Below are 23,913 nucleotides of genomic sequence, written 5' to 3' on the forward strand. Positions count from 1 at the left end.
ATCTGCCCATCCAATGGGAACTGTGTGGCAATATCCTCATTTGCATCTACACTGACCAATCAGAATGCATGATTCCAACCAATCAGAACCATGCTATTTGGAACTATCAGAATTGTGGTATTTTGATTCCTCATTTGCATCAAAATGGACCAATCAGGAAACAAGGTGGGAACTTTCTCTCTAAAAAGCAGAGTTCCCTTCATTTTGATAAAGTGCACTTTCAATGTCCCTGGAGGTTGCATTCCTCTAGTTTGCAAACTGTTCATTTGAATAAAGTTTCTTCTCTTTCCACACTTCAGATTGGGGACTTTGTTAACACAAAAATTGGTGATACCCTTAGGTGTTTGGCCAAAGAAAATGTACAACTGCTCTTGTAGCCTTGGTCACACAGGACTTACACAGAAAAACCAACTCTCACTAAAGGTGAGTTAAAGTTAAAAACTACAAAAAACAACAAATGATCCACCATAAATAAAAAAATGAGGATCAGAACCCCAAGAACATAAGATATAGAACAAAATATAGGATAAAAATATAAAATATGTATGTTTAAAATAACTCAAGACATATATGGATCGATGTTTCTCTATCATCGATGTTTCTAACTCTCTATTCCTCTCTGTAATAAAATCAATAAAATATATTAAAAAAAAAAAAAAAAAAAAAAAAGCCGAAACCGGTTTGGCTCAGTGGATAGAGCATCAGCCTGCGGACTGAAAGGTCCCAGGTTCAATTCCGGTCAAGGGCATGTACCTTGGTTGCGGGCACATCCCCAATGGGGGGTGTGCAGGAGGCAGCTAATCCATGTTTCTCTCTCATTGATGTTTCTAACTCTCTATTCCTCTCTGTAATAAAATCAATAAAATATATTTAAAAAAAAAAAGGACATATATGAAGGGCTTGTAAACCCTAAGCAGATTCGATAAAAGGGATAGGCAGATTTGAAATATAAGTGAATAAAAATGGCAAACATTATCATGGAAATAATAAATTAATAAATCCAACACATCTGAAGAATTAGTAAATCTGAAAACAGAGCTGAAGAAATTACTTAGACAAAAGGATAGAAAATATAAAATAGATTAAAAGACAGAAAACATAAAACAGAGGACAGCCCTGGCGGGTGTGGCTCAGTTGATTGGAGTGTCATCCCGCACACCAAAAGGTGGTAGGTTCAATCCCAGGTCAGGACACATGCAGGAGGCAATCGATTGATGATTAGCTCTCACATCGATGTTTCTCTCCCTTCCTCTCTTTAAGATTACACACACACACACACACACACACACACACACACACACGACAGAATAACAAGGCCCAACAAAATCTAACAGGAATCTAGGAGGGGAGGATAGAAAGAATGGGAAGAGGTCATACTGAATTACAATGGTTGAGAACTTTCTAGAACCAATGAAAGATATAATCCCACAGATTCAGGAGGAACAATGACTCCTGATTTTGGTGGTGGGGATCCTTAGACTGCAAAACACTAAGGAGGAAGAAAAAATTAAAACAAAAAGCAAAAGCAAAATAACTACACAAGAACAACAATTAGAATGGTTGTTTATTTCTTGAGCCAACAATAGGGGGTGTTGAGAAAAAAACAAAACCTGTCAAATTAGAATTCTAATTAGACTATCATGGATGAGGGAGGAATAAAGACATTTCCAGGCGAAGTCTGAGAGCATTTACCACTCATAGATGTGACTAAAGGAACTATTAAAAATTGTATTTTGTGAAGAAGGAAACTGAATAAGAAGGAAAAAAAGAGATGTAAGGAGTGGTTTAAAAAAAAGAAAAAGAAATGGTGAACAAAAAAACTAGCAAATATATGAAAAATCAAAACAATTATTGACAGTATAAAATAATAATAATGATAAAATTCAAGGTGAATTTTGAAAAAAAAGCAAAGAATATGCATGATAAACAAAATATACAATAAGGTAATATAAATAAAAGTAGTAAATATTTCTATAGAATAAATAGCTTAAATCTGTCAGTTGAAAGACATTCTAGATCAAGCATGTCAAACTCGTGGCCCACAATGAATATTTTTGCAGCCCAGCCAATATAACGGTATGTAGGAAACATTTTAATAAAAATTTTGTAGCTTAATTTTTGTAATATCCTGTTATACATTATTATTAATAATGAACTACAACGTTCGCTAATGACTGATTACTATAATCATGTTGCATTCATTTCCCTTACATGCCTTACGCGCTGGCACACCATTTCTCTCCACTAATACTAGCAGCGAATATTTTAGCAGCCGATAGCCACGTCATTAGTCTTGGACTGACTTGTTTGGTGTGCGCAACAGGAAATATTTTGCTTTCGGAGAACAACAAAAATAGCTTTATTTGCATTACACTTACTAATTTGTGCAGTTATTCAGTGTCTGGTAAGTTAATGTTCAAGAAAAAATACTAATTTTTATTAAAAGGTTCTATTATTTTATGTTAATGATGACTCATTTACTTCGGCCCTTTGTATTCAGCATGTCTCTATTGACATAAACCTACGTTTCTATGAGAATTGAAGCTTTTGATTTTTTTCCGGCCCACATCAACTTAAACCTTGTTTATTTGGCCTGTGTGAGCCTTTGAGTTTGACATCCTTGTTCTAGATTGAACTGAAACTTTCAGCCAGATGCTGTTTACAAAGACACCTAACGCATCAAGTTACAGAAATGTGACCAGGGCTGCGAAAAGCTACAGACGTACAAAATATAAAGGAGCAGCAGGGGAGGCCTCATTAACAGAAGACAGAATAGGCTTTCATGCCCTCCCCAGCATTCCCGTTCCCTAGCCTGCTTTATTTCTCTAAGACCCTACATACTTCCTCATTTTGTTTGTTTTCTGTCTTACCCTACTCAATGGCCTATTTTACAATTTGCTGTATCCCAGTGTCTGATGCATGGCAGATCTTCAACAAGTATTTGTAGGATGTGATATGAAGGTAAATTCTGAGCTGTGGGAGACAGTATATCGCTATTAACTTTGGGCAGTGAGAATGATGAGAACTTCCTGGAAAGTCCTTTCTGGTAGACAGGAAGAATGGGGAAGTAAGAAAAATGAGAGATCATGGTTATTATCGGGTCAAAGTTCCAGAGAAACAATTAGTGGTGTGCTGGGCCACAAGACCCCCAACATTTGTGTTAGGCTGTGGAGGCCGAGAGAAAAAATTATGAATAATGTATAATGGTTGTGAAACTTGTCCCACTATAGTTGGGAGCAACCGTTCTAGGTCACAGCGCAAGCAAGAACAAGAGGCGAGCGGAATGCTTAAGAAAGGAGAGGAGAGAGGTCTGCAAAGATTCCAAAAGGTAAAGGACAAAAGACGATTTGTGATGAATAGTACAAAGAGGTCTTGTTCAGATTATGTCATCAAGTCCTGAAAAGTCCTTGTCCACTTTGAGGAGAGCACCGCCCCTGAATAAAGCGATTCTCTGTGTGCCCCAAAGTAAGCAGCTGGAGTATCACATAATGGTTTTCAATCTCACTGTGTTTAAGCTCAGTGGAAGGACAAGCTTTTAACAGTAAATCCAGATGACTAAACTGTGCATTTTCTGAAGGCTGCCTTTAATACTGAAGTTTTATCAGGGCACTAGAAAACTACTGGCTATCCTGGTTTTTAAAAAATACATATTTTATTGATTTTTCACAGAGAGGAAGGGAGAGGGATAGAGAGTTAGAAACATTGATGAGAGAGAAACATCCATCAGCTGCCTCCTGCACACTCCCTACTGGGTATGTGCCTGCAACCAAGGTACATGCCCTTGACCGGAATCGAATCTGGGACCCTTCAGCCCGCAGGCCGACACTCTATCCACTGAGCCACACCGGTTAGGGCTGGCTATCCTTGTTGTATGAAAGAATAGCCTTTTATTCACTTGGCAAATATCTACTGAGTGCAAGCTATGTACCAGGTAACATGCTGCCACCAGGAAGACATACAGATATTTGTGATTTTGTTTTGGAAATTTAAATAATTCGTGAACCATGTTTTAAACTCCTGTGCCTTTTTTGATGCCTGTCAAGTTCACCGTCATCAGGTGTTAGGCTGCTCATTTAAGCATGAAAAAGGGAAGAAGTCTGTATTGCATTCTAATGCTGCGGACCAACAGAAAGCAAGTTATCAGGCTATCGTTGGGTTTCATCTTGAAGGGCGTTTGCTGGTTTCTGTTCTGAAAGAGCTGTACTTAATACCAGTCTTTGCAGGTGACACTCATCATGGTCTCTGCTACTCAAACTGATAATCACGGGGCCTGGTGGTGAAGAATAATGCAGAAAGGATATTCAAGTAGAATCTGCAGATGTTTTATGATTATTTATGCTATTGCGTTTCTCATCGTTCATAACCTGATGGCCATTTATGACAGATAACTTGGAGTCATAAGAAATTGCCACGAGGTGTTTCATTAACAAGGATCAAATTGATGCCTCACTAAAGGAGAAATGGACGGACACCATCTCAGGATGATCTTAATTAAATTAAACCGGGATGCCTTTGGGCCTTTTAAAAGTCTCTTGAGCACTTTAAAATAGAAATAAATTTGGGCTTCACAATTTAAAAAAAAAATTCTAGAACTTCCCAAATCAACTCTGTTGATAAATGCAAGTGGATAAAGAAATTTGTTTTTATTTTTAAATCTATGGTGAAACATCATTAGCCTGAAAGAAGCAAAGACCTCCCAGTGGTAGACAAAGAAGACTTGGCGTCAGAAAGCAGTTGGTTCAAGCTGATACCTGTATCCCTCCTAGTCTGCCAGAGTAAGATCACCAGCTCAACCAAGGGAATTAATGTGCTACTCAAGAATATGGAGTATTATGAAGAGATGTCACGAAACAGGAGTTTCTTCATGCTCACCCAACACAGAACTTTCAGTTCTAACAATAAACATAACTGTTACCAACCTGGGTATGACAATCCACAACCTTTGACCAATCCTCTGAATATCTGATCTAACTCTGATCCCTATTGTACGCATACATGGAGAATCTGAAGCTTGGTGGTTAAGTGACTTACCGCAGAATTCAGAGCTACCAAATCCCTAAATCTAGGTCTCTTGAGTCAAGTCTTACACTTTGAAATGCCAGGCCATTTTAAATGGACTTACATTGCAACCCTTTTGGAGGCAAACCATTGACGATAGCATGTATAAGATTAACCTGGTCTTAGATTTGCTTAACTGAATTCTAGAAGATAAAAGGGTTTAGTATAAATATTCTGAATGCCCAATAGCTCAAAGACACCGAAAAAGCCAATAGGGCCTTTACTCTCCGTTAACTCTTTTTTGTGTCTAAGTGACATACTGGTCCCTTACATAGACCTCTCCTCTGTCCAACACGTAATCAGTAGCTTCTAATAGGCAAATTCAAACCTACTGTTCCACATACTTCAGCAGTTTGTATCAGTACATTTATGAATACAGTACTGTTCTGGGGCAATAGGAGTTTCATATACACATATACATATATATTTTTAAATCAGTATTACTGAATAGCCTACACATCCCTAATTTTCCCCAATGGTATGATCATACAACCCATAATTTCAACTTGTTTATGACTACACTAGAGGCTGGGTGCATGAAATTCATGCACTGGGGGCGGGGGGTGTCCCTCAGCCTGGCCTGCGTCCTCTTGCAGTCGGACATCCTTAGTGCTGCACTCACCAGCTGTGAGCCCAGCTTCTGGCTGAGCGGTGCTCTCCCTGTGGGAGTGTACTGACCACCAGGAGGAAGCTCCTGCGTTGAGCATATGCCCCCTGGTGGTCAGTGCGCATCATAGCGACCAGTCATTCCGACGTTCGGTCGATTGGTACATTAGCCTTTTATTATCCTATATAATAAAAGTCTAATATGCTAAGTGTCTAGTCGTCCAGTTATCCATTCAACCAATCAAAGTATAATCCTATCTAATAAAAGAGTAATATGCAAATTAACCATACCTCCACTACACCACAAGCCACGCCCACCAGCCAATCAGGAGTGAGTATGCAAATTAACTCAACCAAGATGGCTGCAGCCACGAAGAGAGCAGGAGGCTTGGGTTTCCCCGGCAATGGAGGAAGCCAAGCTTCCCGCACATCCTGGCTGACCCTGGACTCCACTCAAGGCTACAAAGTTTCAATTATAGAAGATAAATAAATCCCAACAAAAATGACTGTGGCCATGGAGCAAACAGGAGGCTTGGGTTTCCCTGGCGATGGAGGAAGCCAAGCTTTCCACCTGCCCTGGCCTCCGCTCAAGGCTACAAAGTTTCAATTGTAGAAGATAAATATATCCCAGATACCAGGGCCTCCGCTTGGGTTGCCAGGGGGCATGGCTGGCCTGAAAACCACCACAGGCCCCTCGCCCAGGCTGCCCCACGCCCCAAGGGACCCCCCACCCTGACCTGGGGCACCCTTCAGGGCAAACCAGCTGGCCCCCACCCGTGCACCAGACCTTTATCCTATCTAATAAAAGAGTAATATGCAAATTGACCAACACTCCAACACACAAGATGGCTGCCCCCATCTGGACACAAGATGGCCAGCAGGGGAGGGCAGTTGGGAGGGACCAGGCCTGCAAGGGAGGGCAGGTGGGGGCGATCAAGCCTGCAGGGGAGAGCAGTTAGGAGTGACCAGGCCGGCAGAGGAGGAAAGTTGGGGGCGACCGGGCCTGCAGGGAAGGGCAGTTGGGGGGGGGAGGACCCAGACCTGCAGGGGAAGGCAGTTAGGGGTGACCAGGCCTGCAGGGGAGGGCAGTTAGGGGCAATCAGGCTGGCAAGGGAGCAGTTAGGAAACAATCAGGCTGGCAGGGGAGTGGTTAGGGGGTGATCAGGCTGGCAGGCAGAAGCAATTAGGGGCAATCAGGAAGGCAGGCAGGCGAGCAGTTGGGAGCCAGCAGTCCTGGGTTTTGAGAGGGATGTCCCAGATTGGAGAGGGTGCAGGCTGGGCTGAGGGACACCCCCCTCACCTCCCGCCCCCGTGCACGAATTTCATGCACTGGGCCTCTAGTACACTAATGATATTCTAAGGCTGCTCACTGCTCACTATGATGTGCACTGACCACCAGGGGGCAGACACTCCAACTGGAAGGTTAGTTTGCTGCTGGGGCAGCCGATTGGGACTGAGCAAGACAGGCTGGACACACCCTGGAGCCCTCCTGTGGTTCCTCCCTGGCTGGCCAACCTCCCGAGTCCCTCCCTAGCCCCAATCGTGCACCGGTGAGGTCCCTCGGCCTGGCCTGAGCCCTCTTGCAATCCAGGACCCCTCAGGAGATGTCAGAGAGCCAGTTTTGGCCTGATCCCGCAGGCGAGGCCAAGGGATCCCACAGGTGCATGAATTCGTGCACCAGACCTCTAGTATAGGATAACTGGACACTCCACCCCAAACTGCTGCGTTCAGGACACGATTCTATAGCATTACCTGACTATGATTTCATGGTGGTTGACATGACCCACTGGTGACACAGGGGTCCAGTAGCAGATCTTCCCAGTACTTTGACCAGCCTGGGTTCATTTAAAGCAGTTAATTCTCCTTACTCTCTTCTCACCTCTATGTTGGAATTAATGGATGATTGTTCTGTTTTGTAATCTGGAGTAACAGCAGCTCCCATCCCAGTTAATGGGGGATGGCTAAGGGCACAAGCTTTGGAGTTGGATCCAGACCTGAGTTCCAGCTCCGCCAATTACTAACCCAGACACATACCTACAGTGCTTTGTCTACTGCTTGGTGTACAGATGATGCTTAGTAACTGTTAGCTGTTATCTCTAGTATCTATGTATTAGACATTGAACTAGTGCTTCTAAAAGTCCCTTAAGTCTCATCTGCAATGTATGTATCACTATCTTCATTACATAGAGGGGGCTAAGGCTCAGCGGGGTGAGTCTGTAGAGCCAGAATTTAAAGCAATGCTCCTACTATGCTCATTTTACCACTCTCTGATATTCTCTCTCTCCCTCCCTCCCCCCTCCTCTCTCTCTCGTTTTTTGTTGATCCTCACCCTAGGATATTTTCCCATTGATTTTTAGAGAGAGTGGAAGGAATGGGGAGAAAGAGAGAAACATTTATGTGAGAGAGACACATCGATTGGTTGCTTCCCACACGAGCCCTGACCAAGGCCGGGGGCCTGCAACTGAGATACATGCCCTTGACTGAAATCGAACCTGGGATCCTTTAGTCCACAGGCTGATGCTCTATCCACTGAGCCAAACCTGCCAGGGCTGATTTTATCAATTCTTTAAGTAATTTTTCCTTCTGACAACAGCATTAAGACATCTCTCTTAAGCACATCTTTCAAAACTTGTTGTTCTTGTTTTAAAAAAGTTTAAAAAGCAATTATGAAGATAAATGACTCAATTTAAAAATGGGCAAAGCAATGTTATCTCTGATAAGCATTTAATCTCCAACATTTATAGGGAACTCATACAACTTAACAAAAGGAAGACAAATAACCCAATCAAAAATTAGGCAACAGACCTAAATAGATACTTTTTGAAAGAGGACATACAGAAGGCCAAGAGACATATGAAAACATGCTCAAAGTCACTAATCATCTGAGAGATGCAAATCAAAACGACAATGAGGTATCATCTTACACCTGTCAGAACAGCTATCATCAGCAAATCAACAAACGACAAGTGTTGGCGAGGATGCGGAGAAAAAGGAACCCTCGTACACTGCTGGTGGGAATGCAGACTGGTGCAGCCACTGTGGAGAACAGTATGGAGTTTCCTCAAAAAACTAAAAATGGAACTCCCATTTGACCCAGTGATTCCACTTCTAGGAACATACCCCAAGAAACTAGAAACACCAATCAGAAAGGATATATGCACCCCTATGTTCATAGAAGCACAATTTACAATAGCTAAGATTTAGAAACAGCCTAAGTGCTCATCAGCAGATGAGTGGATTAAAAAACTGTGGCACATCTACACAATGGAATACTACGCTGCTGTAAAAAGGAAGGAACTTTTACCATTTGCAACAGCATGGATGGAGCTGAAGAGCATTATGCTAAGTGAAGTAAGTCAATTAGAGAAAGATAAATGTTACATGATCTCACTCATTTGTGGAATATAATGGACAACATAAACTGATGAACAAAAACAGATCCAGAGACAGAGAAGCATCCGGGGACAATGGGGGGATAAGGACACATATGTAATACCTTAATCAATAAAGAAAAAAATTTTTAAAAGATGGGCAAAGGACCTGAACACACAATTCTCCAAAGAAGATATACAAAAGACCAAAAAGCACATGAAAAGATGTTCAACATCATTAGTTATCAAGAGGATGCAGATCAAAACCACAATGAGATGTCATTTCACACCCAAAAGGATGGCTTTAACAAAGTCAGATAATAACAGGTGGTGGCAAGGACGTGGAGAAACAGAAACCCTTATAACACTGCTGGTTGGAATATAAAATGGTACAGCCACTTTGGAAAACAGTCGAGCAGTTCCTAGAAAAGTTAAATATAGAATTACCATTTGACCCAGCAATTCCACTCCTAGGTATGTACTAAAGAGTAATGGAACATAGATCCACACAAAAACATGTACACAAATGTTCATTATTTGTAATAACAAAAAAGTAGAAACAACCCAAACATACATCAACTAATGAATGAAGAAACAAAATATAGTACATCCATACAATGGAATATTACTTGGCCATAGGAAGGAATGAAGTACTGGTCCACGCTGCAGCATGGCTGTATCTAGAAAACATTATGCTAAGTGAAATAAGCCAAATACAAATAACCTCCACATTTTATGATTCCATTTTTATAATATGTCCGGAATAGGCAAACATATGGAGACAGTAAGTAGGTTATTAGTGGTTGCCTCTGGCTGGAGTGGGGGTGCACAGGAAGATAGGAGGGTGAAAGCTAAAGGGTATATTGTTTCTTTTTGAGGTGATGAAAATGTTATGTAAGTGTGGTAATGGTTGTCCAACTCTGTGAATATACTGAAAACCACTGAATTATAACCTGGGGGGATTGTATGGTATATAAATTACATCTCAATAAAGCTGTTATTGAAAAAAGTGATTTTGTTCAGCTTTATCTTTCTAGGTATTATTCCTATAGATTCCTATCCTTGTTTATTATATGCAGTTGTTGCTTCATTGTCTCTTCTCTGTGTATAGATTTTGCAGAGAAAACTCTGTGCATGCAGTCAGACTTTCCCTCTTTCCTTCTCATTGGTTCAAGTGATGGTTGGACTGCAGAAACTTCATTCTTATAGAAATGATGGCAATGTTGGCACACTCTACATTAGTGTAGAGGTTAAGAGCATGGACTCTGGAGCCAGACCACTGGAGCCAGCTCCACCACTTACTAGCTATCTAACCGTAGACAAGTAATTGAATTGGTTTTAATTTCCATATCTGTAAAAAGAAAATAATAATGAAGTAATACATTTGAGGACCTTAGACAAGTACCTAGACTAGTAAGTACTCAATAAAAAGCATGTTCCTTCTTTTCACTGTTATGAGTAATGGCTGTGCAGCCAGACTTCATTTTATAAAAAAACTAGAGGCCCAGTGCACAAAATTCGTGCACGGGTAGGGTCCCTAGTCCTGGCAGGCCATCAGGGCTGATCAGGGCCCTCCGGCTGCGGGCCAGAGCCTCCCTTCGTTCCACGCCACCCCCTGGTGGTCAGCGCACATCATAGTGAGCAATCGAACTCCAGGTCTCCCGGTCGAACTCCCGAGGGGACATTTTGCATATTAGCTTTTTATATATATAGATGGTGGCAATATTAACACAATAATCTTTGTTCTCCTGGAACCGCTTTCCTGTCTCCATGGGTTTCTTTCACTATCCAACGCTTAACTGCTAATACCTTCCATGGGTCTGATTTTCTCCCCGTTATCTCATTTACCTTTACTGGCTCAACCACCATCCTATTCATCCCCCCAGCTGATGGACATCTGATGCTGTATGTCTTAATTATATCTGACTGCCTGCTGGGCAATCCTACCTGAATGTCCCACAGGAACTTGGTGGTCAAAACCAAACTCATCTTCTTCCCCAACTCTGATTCTTTACTGCAGTTGGTGGCACCATTATTCACTCTGTCACCAAGATACTGATGCTTCCACTTGCCCAAACATCCCACCAATCCCCAACTCCTGCCAATTTCCCCTCAAAAACAATTCTTAACTGTTTCGTCACTTTTTCTCCACCTTGGCTTCGTATCAGAATCATCTGGTGAGCCCAGCTGGCGTGGCTCAGTGGTTGACTGTCGACCTATGAGCCAGGTCACAGTTTGATTTCCGGTCAGGGCACATGCCCAGGTTGCCAGCTCCATCCCCAGTGGGGGGCGTGCAGGAGGCAGCCAATCAATGATTCTCTCTCATCATTGATGTTTCTCTCTCTCTCTCTCCCTCTCCCTTCCTCTCTGAAATCAATAAGAATGTTTTTTAAAAAATCATCTGATGAGTTCTAATAAAAACCCCCATGCTGAGGGCCCTCTTTAGGCCATTTAAGTCAGACATCGATATCTTTATTAAGCTTCCCAGGTGATTACAAAGAGCAGCCAAGCTCCTGAATCTCTGATTTAGCCTCAGGAGCTTCCCTGTTCCTGGCTTTGCACTTCCCCTCTAGCATTAATGAACTGCTTATAACCACACCTCCCCGCTCCTGCACCTATGCTGTGTCTTTATCATACTCTCCACCATTCCACCCTCCAATCTGGTGTACTCCTACTTAGGGATCTGGTAGTTGCCTCCTCCAGGAAGTCTTCTCTAATTCACCAATCAATGCTTGAATCAGGTATTCCTTCTCTGTACTCTCTTGGTGTCTAGTAAGTACCTGCTTATGTGCCTCTCACAGAGCTAGGTACTCCCTGAGGCTAGGACCATCCCACACTCATTTCCATATTCTGGGCATACTGTAACATCTTGGCCTTACGCAAATGCTCAATACACGTTAGTTGATTAACTTTCCGGAGATGCAGAAAGGTTTTTATGGAAAGAGGTTATTTATGCCAAACATTGATGGATGGGTTGAATTTTGATGTTTCTTTTCTTTTTTTTTCAGTAGAGGTGAAATCAGCAACTTGATCACTTAGGTGTAATACTGTTTAAGCATTCACTGCAGTTTCTTTTATATAGACGTCCTTTGTACTAAAATGTCTTAACTACATTTGCAATGACTATCAACTTGTAAATTCGTTCTAATCTTTTTAGAAAAAAGCTGCAGTAAAAATTATAAGTAACAGAGTAGAGTATTACCCTAGACATTTTCCTTTACTTTCAAATCAAAATTTCTTTTGCTTTTGAAATAAATTATGATTGTCTAGGTTCAAACTACTTCAATCTTGACCACTTAAAAATTTCTTTTTCCCCCGATAAAATATAAAGCAATTCATTGGCCTGTATCCAGAGATTACATTAAGGAAAAAGAAAAATTCCTAAGAAATTCAATCATGACTACTTATAAACAACAAAAAATAAGTTTTAAATGATGCTTCCAAAGAAATACACAATACAAGTAATGTAGTTTGTGTCCTTTTAATAAACACACTTGCATAGTTATATTACAACTTTGTAAAAATAAAAACAGATAACCTCATGCCAAGCGTGCCCAGCATTTGCACAATCTTAATACCTTTGATACTATAGTTTTTAAGACACACAAAATAAAAATTTAAGGCAAAAAACAGCACTTTGCAACAATTTAATAATTTATTACATTACAGTAGCATCACAGCAGCATCCAACAATGCCACTCTAGGCAAAAGTCTCTCAGAATTTCCATTATAGATTCTATTTACAAGAATTTGTAACTTCGTAAAATTCATTCTAAGAAAAATTTGGCAAATAAAGCTTTGACTGGAATTGGCATTTCTTTCTCTACTTTTCCTTCCTCCATTTTCTTTACTTAAAGCTATCCGTATTCACACTGTATTTTAGAACACTAAAATAGCAGTTACATTGTTTTAATAGTTATATTATTTTAAAATGACACTTTAAGATAAAGTTTTCGAGGAAACTCTACAATGGGTAAGACTGATAAATTTTCTAAAAAATCAGGTTTGGTTTTAGAACTGATTTTTTTACTGCTGGAAAACCCATTAGATTTGATCACATACTTAAAAATGATTATCACATACTACAATTTTAAAATAAACTTTACTTCCTACAGAGTTCAGATTTATTCAGTGGTGTTCCCACTTTAAAATTCTTTCCTTCTAACATTGCTTTCTAAGTAAATTGAAAGCTGCCTCATACTGAATGAGGAAGAGAGCAAATATGTGGCAGAATATGAGGTATCGCAAAGGATTGCATGCACTTTTAAGAACGTCAGGTTATTATATGTCATCTATTTCCTTTATATTTAGCTTTCTCTCAAATATATGACAAAATACCTACACAAAGAGAGGTATTTCAGTAAATACAGTAAATACATTTCCCAGACTGACATTTAGCTTAAATATGTCATTATGCAATTTAGTCCATAGGTACCTTTGAATACATTCTTTTCAAATTGACTACAGATGCTAAGCTCTACCTGAATGTCATTCTTAATAAACTTCATCAGTGTAAAAGTGAATGATCTGCACTAGAAAATACCTTTGAAATAATTCATTAATATATTACGTAAGTCCATATGCAAAAAATAATTATACAGAAATGTTATACTAAGTCATGTGGCTAATTATCAGTGGTCTGATTTCTAATCTCAGGGTTTATAATGGACTTAAAGTAACTGTCCTTAATCTGAACCCAACTAAAGGTGCAAAAGCAGAAAGTTCATAACATTAAAAAGCAAGGCCAAGTAATCTGTACAATTTGGAGGATTGGTTGAATTCACAACAACACAACCTTTGTACTATCCCTTTTATTGACTACAGGTGTATCTATTATTCCACCTGTAAAGTGGTATTATTGCTTTCTATTAATGTCATATTTTTAAAAAGTATCATGATGATGCCAAATACTAAAAATTGAGCTGGTCTGATAATTACAACTCCCTACCCCCGGGAGCACGCATACATATCACCACACATCCCAATAACGTGAATTATTTTGGAACACAGACATTTGAACTTTGTGAAGTTCTAACTAAACTGTTGATTCTTTCTCAAGTGTTGTAAAGTTATGATTTAGGCAATGTATAACTGAAATCATTCATTCATAATGTATAGGCACATCAACATAAATATTGCACAAAATATGTTTTTAACTTAAACTCAAAGATATAAAAACATATTTCACTCCTAAAGAACTCTGTGAGGAAATAAGACTGTGACTGTATGTACACGTTTCCTGATAATACTTTGACATTCATAAACAGTAGATTGCACTGCAGTTTGTAAACATTATAAATTGCATAAGCTTCTCATTGATTTTCAAAGTTTAATACTGTCCACTAAAACACCTTTTTGTTTTAGCTAAGTACTCTCACATTTACTAGTTTTTAATAATGTTTAGCATCTTTAAAGTGTTTCCATTCAAGAAAAAATAAAATCCTGTGCCCAAGTAGCCAGTGTGGTTGAATAGAGATTAGCCAGAGAATTCTGGCTGGTAAAGTCAATCTTCTACCCTCAAAGCACTCTGTGGACATGGAGGAACGCCAGCACACATACCTCTCCTTCACCCGAATTCATTCTTGACTAGGCAGACAGAGCTGCCTGTTTGCCTGCTTCAGAGGCATTTAAACTCTTCATAGATTCCTTATGACCTTTACTAAATATATTAAGAAGAATGTCAACCAGTGTCTTTTTGTGACCTGGGACATGTGGTCACCTAATTAAAATAGATAACATGAATTTTGACTTTAAAATGTATCGTAGATATAAATACTCGGTCTAAGCTAGGGAAAGTTTCCTATCTCAGGGTCAGTGACCAGAGCCTTTCATTACCCCAAATTAATACATTGCTAGGTCATTAATGAAGAAGTGACAACTAACTGCTGCAGGACATGATGTAGTATCTTCATGTCCAGAGCACAAAGATCCAAGGTCACTACCACAGTACTGTGCTCATTCCTGGGCAGCTCAACAGATGGAACATGTCCCATTCTGCACATACTGATGGCCGGCCACTGTCCCCTTCTGAGATAAGAAAAGCTCCCCCAAAGTGTTATTGCTTCTACCCCCAAATACACAGAAAATACATAAAAGGTTATTTCCAGTTCTTGGCCTTTAACAAATTTAACAAATTGAATAGTGGCATATTGAAAGCAACAAATTAAACACTGCATATCTGGGGACAAATCACACATTGAACCAATTAAGAGCTCACTGTAATTAGGATTAGATCAAACATAAGAGCAAAACATAAGCAAATTTTATCTGAATTCTGTAATCAATATACAAGTTGCGATAACATTAGAAAAGCATGGCAGCTCATTCCAAACCAGCGAGAACAGTTTGTGCAAATAGTGGGTCTTTGTGTGTTTGAATTCCCACCATGTAGGGGAAAACTCAATGTGCATGCTAATGACCTACAATTGCCAAATGAAAAAAGAAGGAAAATGCTAAAGGATGCCAGAGTGAACAGCAGGGAAAGCCACACAAAGACCCACTATCCTTTAATTTGTTACAAATAAATGTTAACTGTAAGTTAGAAACACAAAGAAATAATCACAAGTGGCTCTAACATTCGAACTGAAGTTAACGGATTGTGTAGGAGATATTTGATCAGGGCTGCCTGCCCTGCCTCCACGCTAGAGTCAAACTTGGATAGTGGGTCTCTGGGGTGCTTTCACACTGGAAGACAACATTGGGTCCTATAAAAAGAAAAATGAGGAATAAAATGAACATAAAGCAAATTAAGGGGTGAGAAAAAATTTGACTAATAACATGCAACATCAACTAGTAACAAATCTGAATTATTACTATTCTCAACCTTTAAAAAATACAGTCATGCGCCGCTTAACGATGGGGATCCTTCCTGAGAAATGCAACATCAGGCGATTTCATCATTGTGCAAACATCACAAAGCGCACTTACACACAGATGGTATAGCCTACTATCTAGGCTACATGGTGTACCACCGGCACATACAAGGTCTGTCTTTGACCGAAATGTCGTTATGCGGCACTGACTATATCCTAATTACATAAGAAAATGAACATAATACTTCTAAGGGCCCAAGAAATGCAAATGGTAATCTAAAATTTAACCAGTTTTCACTGACTCATACACGCCTGGCTGTTCTTCCTTTCGAACAGCTTTTATTTGTTCTTTATATTCCTTAGAGCGGCTTAATTGGAAAAAGTGTCCCACCACAGAAAAAAAAGATCGACAACAACAACGAAACCTTTGGACAACCATCACTTTACATCAGGGGTCCTCACACTTTTTAAACAGGGGGCCAGTTCACTGTCCCTCAGACCGTTGGAGGGCCGGACTATAGTTTAAAAAAAAACTATGAACAAATTCCTATGCACACGGCACATATCTTATTTTGAAGTAAAAAAACAAAATGGCAAAAACACCCGCATGTGGCCCGCGGGCTGTAGTTTGAGGACGCCTGGTTTACATCATAGACACTATAAAAGCCAAATGTACGAACATACGGAATGGCCCCAGGATCACTAGCCACAGCTCTTCCAGACCCAGCGGGAAAGCTTCTTCCTCTCTCTGATTCCGGAAAGGTGCCTCAGGCATTCCTGATTGATCACGTCAACTGGCAAGCACCCAAAACTGCCAAACCATCCGCAGCGCTTAAAATGGTCATTCATTTAGGTAACCCAAGTTTCTCCCGAAACCCTGAGATATATTTGGGGATGTTCAAACCATAAAGAACTGGACTCCTCCCACCTCCAAACTGGGAAATTTAATTGTGTCATCTAAAGGAAAGTCTTCTGGGTGAGGACTATCTTTACAAGCTCCAAAGTAAAAATAATGCATGAATATTTCAAAATTATAGTATAAAAGAAATTCGCAATACTTGCACTGAATTGTAAGAATATCTCAGCTTTGACTGGGTTACCATTTATATCCTTTCAAAAACTAAATTATAATGAAAGGTTAAATTTATTAGATAATTCCTCAAAAAGTATAAAAATATAAATCATGAATATTTTGTAAAAAAAAAAAAAAATCCAAAAGATGGAGGACAGTGACATCCATTTTATAAAGGTAAAAGTATGTCCAAGTACTGTTTGTTCTCTAATTTACTATTAATTCATGTTTACTGTCAAATATAAGAAAGGCTAGATAGCCCTAACTCGTTTGGCTCAGTGGATAGAGCATCGGCCTGCAGACTGAAAGGTCCCGGGTTCGATTCCGATCAAGGGCATGTACCTTGGTTGCGGGCACATCCCCAGTAGGGTGTGTGCAGGAGGCAGCTGATCGATGTTTCTCTCTCATCGATGTTTCTAACTCCCTATCCCTCTCTTTTCCTCTCTGTAAAAAATCAATAAAATATATATATTTTTAAAAAGGCTAGATAATTTGATGTAATACCAAATATCACACTTAGAGATCTGGACCCTTATTCTAAAAACAGTGAAATAGATCTTGATTCATGTACCTCTTGTGGCATGAGGCACCCATGTAAATAATCATCTAAGGAGAGTTTTAAAAACAGTCAATTTAAATAGTTTTCACATTTTTATCTATAACTAAATGATATGTACAGTAAATATGTGGGAAATAAATGCAAAGATGGCAAAATTAATAGCACATACACTAAAAGGGTAATTTTTAATAGGTAAGTAGGATACTTACTATCTACTCTTTATTAAACTGAAAAAGACCACTGCCCGCTGCAAGGATGGTGGTAAAGGGAAATTGCAGTATAGACTGCGGTCATACCAAAGAACCCATAAAAGAATGATACGTTTTTCAGATGAAGTCTAATAGCAAGGTCTGAAGCTAGGAAACAAATATTTAAAATAAAGCCATATAAGTTCTGAATTGTGAAAAATTTCCTTTGGCATTTTCTTACTTTAAACATTCATATACATTTGCTCAGAGTGCCGATTTTAACGTATGACCCGGAACAGCAATAAGTGCAGTGTTGTAGATGAGAGCTTTTGCACTAGTTGAGGGGCAAATAGTTTGATTTACTCACACTGTTGACTTGGGTCTGAGTCTGTCGTCATCTTCACATAGTTTGAAGGGAAGAGACCAGTCATCCCATTGATTTCTCCCTGCCACCAGTCAGGATCATCTTTGTTCAAAACATTGATAAGTTGTCCCTTGGAGAAGTTTAGCTCATCTTCATTATTCGCTGCATAGTCATACATAGCAATCACCTGACACACTACCAGAAAAAGAAAAACAAGACAACAAATTAATGATTCCCACAGGCTCACCTGTCAAAATCCCCCAGGATATAAGTTACTCTAACATGAGATGCTAAACCTGCCTAAAACTGCCCTTTGGTGGCTCTCTCTCACCCTCCTTTGGCCATTCTGCTTTATAAACACTATCCTTTCCAAACGACAGTTAAAAAGCTAAGTGAACTGCTTCACGTTAAGTCTGATGGCACAGTAATTCCACTTTGAGAAACTTTAAGGAGTGAAGAGGTTCAAGTATTCATTTAACAGTTGGCTGTTTCTACACAGAACTTTTTAGAAAGGAAGTTCTCTAGAAAGGACAAACTATTAATACTTTTCAGAGTTAGCTATTCTGAGAAGCTGGCGAGTTTTAACAAAAATTCTCTATGATGAAACGCAAGTTAACTCATTCCATACCAGGATGAAAGGCAGGTGTATTTCTTTCACTACTTGGACCCAAAAGTTTAACATGGCTGGCAGGAAACCATCCTTTCTGTCTCTTTTTGCCTCTGGCCTGTAAAATTAGCAAAAGGAGTATGAAAGATGAGATTAAAACAAATTACTGAGACATAAACATGCAAAAAAAAAAATCCTGTGCAGTAAAGAATTTAACCTTGCTCAAAGAAAGGTCTGGTTTTTGTCTTTGGCTCTTGGGAGGTCATCTTTAAACCTCTGGAATGTCATGACTGATGAGTGTCTAAGTTTACCTGGGGCCTTGACCATGCCAGACAGTCTTAACCATGTGATTTATGGTGGGTGCTCTGGGTCACGTAGTAAGAACTCAACCTCTGGAGAGACTGGAGACTGAGTTCAGCCATACAGGCAGCCAACCATGTCTATGTGATAGAGCCCCCATAACACTCTGGACACCAAGGCTCAAGTGAGCTCCTGTGGTTGGCAGTATCTGAGGGTATTGTTGCAAGGAGAAGTTAGTGCTGATCAGGACTCCACTGGGAGAGAACAGCTGGAAGCTCTGTGTTTGGAACCTTCCTGATCCTGCTCCGTACATCTTTTCCCTTGGCTAATTTTAATCTACATCCTTTTGCTGTAATAAACTGTAACCATGAGTATAATACAGTAGTCCCCCCTTAATCCATGGTTTTCCACAGTTTCAGTTACCCACAGTTAATTGTGGTCTGAAAATATTAAGTAATAAATTCCAGAAATAAACAATTCTTCAGATTTGAGTTGCATGCTGTTCTGAGTAACGTGATGAAATCTCACACCATCCCTCTCCGTACACCAAGGGCGTGCATCATCCCTTTGTCCAGTGTATCCATGCTGTATGCAATAACTGCCTGTCAGTCAGTAGTTGTCTAGGTTATCATATCCACTGTCATGGCATCGCAGTGTTTATATTCAAGTAACTCTTTATTTTACTTTATAATGGCCCAAAAGCGCAAGAGTAGTGATGCAGGCAATTAGGATATGCCAAAGAGAAGCTAGAAAGTGCTTCCTTTAAGTGAAAAGGTAAGTACAGTACAATAAAATATTTTGACAGAGATCACATTCACATAACTTTTATTACAATATAATGTTATACTTTTTCTATCTTACTATTGGTTTTTATTAATCTCTTAATATGTCTAATTCCTAAATTAACCACCATCATAGGCATATATGTAAAGGAAAGAACATGGTATATAGAGGATTCAGTACTATCTGTGGTTTCAGGCATCCACTGGGGACTAATGTAGCTTTCAGTAGGTCCTGTGAGTTCTAGCAAATTTGAACTTCAGAGTGGTCCACAGACCTCCAAACTTAAAACTGGTGTCAGAAGTAGGGGTGGTCTTGGGAAGCCCTGAATTTTGCATTGGCCTTCCAGGTCAGTATCAACAACTGGAAGACTCAATATGAAGCTCAAAGTGCAGCTAAAAACACTATTTGTGGAAGTCTATTTGGAGATCTTTCAGGCTCAGAATTATCTGCATATTTCACACAAGTAATATTTATAAAATAAAAACACGTTTCTAGAGTTCTTGTAATAAGTTCAAGTCAGCACTTAACATGGCACAGCCCACAGTAAACACCTCTTGGGACTTGTTAATTAATCAGGAGACCACAAATAAAACTTGTGGAGAGCCATGTTTCCTACTTAGTTGGGTCAATCTTCAAAGCAAATCAAAGGTGGGATTTCAGGGGGCTATTCAAAAAGGTACTGAATTGTGAACATCTACTGTTCTTTAGGAATTGTAAGACTAATTTGCAAGAATGAAGCTATGTTTAGCCTCCTTATTACAATCATATATTAATCTTACATAAAAATACAACAACTGTACCTCTCATCATCTTATAATCCTACAATGCTCTTTGATTTTAACTAGCAATGAAATTTTAGTAGAGAGAGAGAGACAAACACTCTGTATCAAAACATATGCAATAACTGCCTCTGCTAACATTGCAGGGACATAAAACAGGCTCATTTATGCCAGCACTTCCTTTCTTTGCACTCATGTTTCAAAAACATAAGATCATGAGGGGAAAGTCCAATGGGTAGTGTTTTCTCAGGGCACAGCCTGGACCATGTCCATGTTTTTTCTCCCAGAGGCTATACTGTGAGCCTGGGGATATCCCAGACAAAGATGATGCTATGCTTTCCTTTAAGAAGGTGACCTGTGTGTCACTGCAGGTTGCCCAGGACCAAACCAGAGAGAGTCGGACCTGCATTACCACTATTTGTCCACCATCCAGAACTGAAATGTCATTGCTGACATGTACACATAAGGAACTGTTTGACATTGAAATTGGGTCTCAAAAGAACTGTTGGCCTAGAAAGAAACTCACTACAGACTGATTCATTTGCCTGTCAGCATAACCATTATTGCTTTTCTCATTTTCGGTTCTTATAAGTGTATTTCTAATAGCACATGAAACAACATAGACTGATGAACAAGAACAAACCCAGAAACAAGGAGGCATGGATCAGACTGTCGGGCCTCAGAGGGAGGGTAGGGGAGGGTGGGGGTAAAGGGGAGAGATCAACCAAAGAACTTGTGTGCATGCATATGAGCCTAACCAGTGGTTAAGGACAACAGGGGGGTGGGGGCATGCGTGGGGATGGGTGTGGGATGAGGACAAATATGTGATACCTTAATCAATAAAGAAATTAAAAAAAAAAAAAAAGAAGGTGACCTGTGGTTTATTAAAGCAGGCATTACTGGAAAACAATTACGTCTTTAGAGAAAAACATTATTCATATATTGTTACTTATAATATCAATTCAACTATGCTAAAAATAAACAGTGAAAAGACTAGAGAGAATCATTATACACTAACAAGTTCATGTAGATTACCTGTAAGTGGTGATCTAAAATTTTTATTAGTTTTAATTTTAATGAACATGCACTAGTTTTACAATAAAATCGATAGATGATATTTGAAGATTATTACCTGTAACTCCCCTTGCCACCACCCACTTGTATTTTTCTTTAGTATTAGTATTAACTGCCCTGGTGCAAGGCTAAGCTGTTCCGAACCAGAAGCCACATACGCTGAAGTTACTTGAGCAATCTCTGAAAATAAAAATAAACAAGAAACTATAAATTCAAGACTATGAAGCACTTCAGTAATTTTTTCATTTCATCATTTTACATACCAGGTTTCTTGTTTGATGCTCCAGATTTGCTAGCACTCCCAAAACTCTGTAAGGAGAAGATAAACTGCTTTATCATTTTCTAAAAATCCAGGTGTAAGAGTACAAGGTTATTAGGAATTAGAGACGTCTAATGCCTTGGTTTCTTGTTTCTTTAAATGAAGAGCAAAATGACAATTAACCTTACATTAACCAAAAACGTTAAGAATCCAACAGTTGTGGGGAGTTCTGGTCTGCTAACAGAGCATAATAGAGACAAGTAACTAATGTGCATCCCAACTCAACAAGAATAGCTCATTTCTGAATTCCTCCTGAATATTAAATGTGACTACAAAGGCCAAATATGCCCCATTTATGTTAGCACCACATAGAGTCTATGTGTCCTGGATATGTTAAGGCATATGTGAGTTCTGCTCCTGCTGCATAAGAGCAAAAAAAAAAAAAAAATTATTTTTAATTTTTTTTGCTATGTCCCCTCTGACCCTGACCTAAGAACAAAAGATTGGTACTCCAGCAACTATGACCTGTTTGACTTCACAGGGTAAGCTGGGCCAACCACATTTCCTCTTTTTAGGAATCTGAATAAGAAGCGAAAGAGTTTAAATTGTTTAAATTGTTTTCTGTTAGTGGATGCAGCTGCTGAAGCAGAGTGGATGTTAGAATCTTGCTGTCTTCAATTAAGCCAGACATTAAAGAGGTTTTCAAAAACAAAACAATGCCACTCTTTTCACTAAATTTTTTTTTTGGGAAATACATAGGTGTTTTTTCCCCCCATAAAAAGCAAGTTATTTTTGTTACTATGCAATGAGTAACTTTTCTATGTTAAAATAAATTTTAAAATATATACATTTTAAAATATTTGTATTGATTTCAGAGAGGAAGGAAGTGGGATAGAGAAATAGAAACATCAATGATGACAGAGAATCATTGATTGGTTGCCTCCTGCATGCTCCCTACTAGGGGGGATTGAGCCCACAACCCCGGCATGTACCCTTGGCAGGAATCGAACCTGGGACCCTTAAGTCCAGCGGTCGCCAACCAAGGTCCGAAAGGTTGGCGACCACTGTTTTAGTCCGCAGGCCGACGCTCTATCCACTGAGCCAAACCAGCTAGGGCAAAAATATTTTTAAAATTTCAGTTTTATGGAAAGTATCACTAGATATAGCCCATATATTAAAAAAACAAAACAAAACAAAAAAAACCTCTTTGGAGTCCCCAGTAATTTTTAAGAATGTAAAAAGTTCCTGAAACAAAAGAAATTTAAGAACTGCTGCAGTATAACATACCATTAGTGGGATAAAAAGAAATAGAAACTCAATATAGGCTGAGTCACATTAATGTCAGAATCTTAAAGTAAAGATTTACAAACTCCTTCAAGGTGGTTCCTTACAAAGCCTCCCTCATTTGGGAGTTATACCTATGTCTCTTGTTCTTAGAATTTCATCAAATCCTGCCTCCCTTCTCTCTCTAACAGGATCCCTATAATAAACTCTATTTTACTGGAGCTACCTTGAGTGGTTTCCCAGTAACCAAAGCAGCCTGACCAAAGCCATATTCATGAGTCTCTGTTTTAAGTATAAACCTTGATAAACAAAATGGAATGAACTCTACCTCTTGATCTTTTGGTTTGACATAATTTGATGGAAAAATTCCAGTTCTATCTCCAATACTGCCTGTCCACCATTCTCCATCTTTCTGAGTCACCAGTATTTCTTCACCTTCTGAGAATGTCAAATCTCCAGGTTCTACACTTGAATATGGATAAAGTGCAATATACTCTGTAGGAAACAAAGCAAAAAGGAGCGAATTTTGGTTGAAAAATTGCAGAAGTTAAAAAATTGTGTTAATTTCTAAGATCCTGAATAAATTTACTATAAAAGATCTTATGACTTAAGGAAACAATATAAAGAGATATTAAGACAGAAAAAAGAATGACGCAATTATTTAGTAATTTATTAGAAAAAGATTTGTTTTCACATAAAGCTTTATTGTGGGGTGTTGTTTTTTTAATTGTATCATCATCATTACCATCATTATCATCATATCACAGAGATTAACCCCAAAACTATGAAGAGATATC

General features: G+C 39.2%; 1 protein-coding gene across 3 annotated transcripts in view; it reads right to left on the reverse strand.

Annotated features, from left to right (window-relative positions):
- Positions 1-23,913, reverse strand: part of ITSN2 (intersectin 2) — a 100,491-nt gene that overhangs the window by 18,835 nt on the left and 57,743 nt on the right. For 2 of the 3 annotated variants that reach the window (XM_028140324.2, XM_028140334.2), the window contains 5 exons: positions 23,445-23,611; positions 21,837-21,882; positions 21,632-21,753; positions 18,659-18,755; positions 18,034-18,225 (listed from right to left, as the gene is read on the reverse strand). In XM_028140324.2, coding sequence (XP_027996125.2) covers positions 18,034-18,225; positions 18,659-18,755; positions 21,632-21,753; positions 21,837-21,882; positions 23,445-23,611 — 624 coding nt within the window. Of the gene's footprint in view, positions 1-12,500; positions 15,740-18,033; positions 18,226-18,658; positions 18,756-21,631; positions 21,754-21,836; positions 21,883-23,444; positions 23,612-23,913 lie in introns of those variants that run through there. The other variant, XM_028140331.2, reaches the window with a different exon arrangement.

This window comes from Eptesicus fuscus, chromosome 16 (genome assembly GCF_027574615.1).
Source record: "Eptesicus fuscus isolate TK198812 chromosome 16, DD_ASM_mEF_20220401, whole genome shotgun sequence".
Taxonomy (NCBI): domain Eukaryota; kingdom Metazoa; phylum Chordata; class Mammalia; order Chiroptera; family Vespertilionidae; genus Eptesicus; species Eptesicus fuscus.